This window comes from Pteropus vampyrus, unplaced genomic scaffold, assembly GCF_000151845.1.
Source record: "Pteropus vampyrus isolate Shadow unplaced genomic scaffold, Pvam_2.0 Scaffold53, whole genome shotgun sequence".
Taxonomy (NCBI): Eukaryota; Metazoa; Chordata; class Mammalia; order Chiroptera; family Pteropodidae; genus Pteropus; species Pteropus vampyrus.
In genome coordinates this window covers 5,646,137-5,648,854 of record NW_011888834.1, presented here as the reverse complement: position 1 = coordinate 5,648,854, position 2,718 = coordinate 5,646,137, and the positions used below count along the sequence as shown (strand labels likewise).

The window sequence follows — 2,718 nt, the reverse complement described above, 5'->3', positions numbered from 1 at the left end:
GCACACACACACACACGCACACACACATGCACACACGCACACACGTAAGAGCTAACATAGTAAAGTGAAGAATTACCAGGTCAAGATCTAAAACAGACTAAAACTCAGAAAGATGAGGCCAGCATTTGGGGCTGTGTCTCTCTTAGAGCATCTGGTGAACTAAAGGAAGGTTCCTGAGTGGCTGAGCAGCATTTCTGATGGCCTTGCGGGGAAGGAGGACAAAAACGGGAGCTCTGGGACTGTCAAGGAGTTGGCTGTAATTTTGGGCAAAACAGACTAAGGAAAAAAACATTACTACAGATGAAGATAATGATAAAAGGTTTAACAAACAGGAATTAAAAGTTAGAACTCTTTAATGTAATAATTCTAAAAATGTATGCACCTAATAACTGTTCTGAGAATATATAAAGTAAAAAACTGAAATCGCTATAAACTGACATAAACTGCAGTCACAGGAAGATTTGATACAGGTCTCTCAGTAACAAGAAAAGCAGAAAAAAGTTATCATATAGCAAATTTGAAAAAAAATAACAGAGAAATCAGAATCTAATTATCCTCTATAGAACTTTTCACCCAACGATCCTAAAATACACATAAAATATACAATCTTTTCAAGCCCATATGGAAGAGTTACAAAAAACTGCACATATGCCTTTTACCTGTACGATGAAAAGATGTGTGTCCATAGAGACCCACTGTCGGGATTAATCTAGCCCCTGACAATGAGGTATGACCTAGTAAGGTCTGAGGGGACTATGGTTTCGATATGCAAAGAAGTCCCCAAAAGATAACTAGATTGTCCTTAGTGTCTTGGAGACTTAAGGACACCATGGAATCCACATCTGGCTGGACCTGAGATGGTGAGGATGAAAGGAAAAGAGAACAGAGTGGGGAGAGTCCGCACAGCCCTCCCTCTCTTCTCTTTGCCCTTGGGAGATGCATGATAACACTTAGTGTTTTGCAGAAAAGAGAAGGATAATGCAAAACTCCAGCTCTCTGCCTAAAACTAAAAGGCAGACAGCAGTAACGGTAGAGTCTTCTGTGCAGTCAGGCAGACAACGTAGCTTTTCTATGGCCAAACCCTGCTTCCTTTCCTCCTGGCTTCCCATCTCTTTGTCCCCATTCTACATCTTCCTGTCCTGCCCTAGGAAGCCACATTGGGTTCTAGATGACCACCTCTGCCATTCCACCATTACGAGCATTTACATGGGGGGGGCCGGACCTTGCAAATTCAGCATTGCTATTCTAACAAGCCTTACCCTATGAAAAACTCTGCCTGATTCCCCACCCCATCCCTGCCCCAATCTTCAGAGAATAAATGGGTCTTAAAGGCAGTGTTTTGCTTTCATCCTCAACTTGAGTGGCCTGGATACGTGTTTGTTGCACTCTGGGGGTTTGGGTTAGAATGTGGATACAGGGAGGAGTCATGCTTGGATTTAGAGAGCTTATGTTGGGGCTCAAAGTCTGGAGGTGGGGTCGAAGACTTGACCTGTGCTTTTCAGACAAACCAAGAATCCCGAGTCCTGCCCTACAGCCCACTCACAGATTAGCTGGAACCACCTCCCTAGCCTGACCTAGTTGCAGGAAATATACCAGTAGGCTTTCTGGATCAGCTGCAGCCCTGACCTAATTCTCTGAAGGAATCTCAGCAACCCCAGAAAGTCTCTCCCTCATTTCTCCCCCAATCTGGCAACATTTAGTGCTGAGTAGAAAGAGCCACTTAATCAGCTTCCTTGGCGCTCCCGCCAGCCCCGTGTCCCAAGTGTCTCTCCCAAGCCAGAACTGTGTCGGATCCTCTGCACTCAGTGGTTGGACCCAACATATTCACATACTTTGATTCTGGTGTCTGGGCATGTTTGCACTCATGTACTCAGCTGGCTGTTTTGAAATCACCCTGAGTATGAAATTGTATAATAAGTCTTTCCTGGATTTTCACCAGCACCCCTTGAGGAAGTAAAGCATGTTGATGTTGGCTCTAAGTGCCTTATTAATAAGTAACTTCCACTGTTTTTCCCTTTTGCCCCGTCTGGCAGAAGGCCATCCAGACTCACCCTCATACATCTCCAGGATGTGAACCGTGTCTCCGATCTGAAGGGAGAGCTCCACATCTTGAGAGGCATTATAGTTATAGATCGCTGGAAACGAGAAAGAAAAGGGGAAATGGCATCAATGGCAGTTAAGATATATCATTAAATAGCACATTCTGTGGTTAGTGAATTACTTAATCAACAAATTGCCCTCTACTTAATGATTTCATGTGAGTCACCCACAGTAAAGCAGAGAACGTCTTCCTGGACCCCCCTGCCTGGTGCTTTACATTCTTCCACTCAACACATACTGGTTGGTTGATTACTATGAACCACATTCTGTGTTAGAGGCTAGTAATAGAGTTATAAAACACACAGACATGGTCTCTGTCCCAAGGATTTTTATAAAAGATATTAAACATATTATCACAGAAATAACTATTTAATTAAAGTTATAAGAGTTATGAAAGAAAAAAACAGGCTACGGTGAGAATATAGTGTGGGGTTCCACTGGTTGGTTCCTTTGTTCATCAGACAACAGCCAGACTTCAAGACCACTGAGCTTACGATCTCTAGGACATAGAGTGGACCATCTTCCAGCTTTCCTGACACAGTGATTGGCAGCCAAAGGGCCACTTGTGGGTCCTACCTACCCTCCAATAACAGCCTGACATAGGGTAAATGCCCCAGT

General features: G+C 43.8%; 1 protein-coding gene across 1 annotated transcript in view; it reads right to left on the bottom strand.

Moving 5' to 3' along the window:
* Positions 1-2,718, bottom strand: part of DOCK5 (dedicator of cytokinesis 5) — a 166,112-nt gene that overhangs the window by 161,627 nt on the left and 1,767 nt on the right. Inside the window, exon 2 of the mRNA XM_011360348.2 lies at positions 2,052-2,135. Coding sequence (XP_011358650.1) covers positions 2,052-2,135 — 84 coding nt within the window. The remainder of the gene's footprint in view (positions 1-2,051; positions 2,136-2,718) is intronic.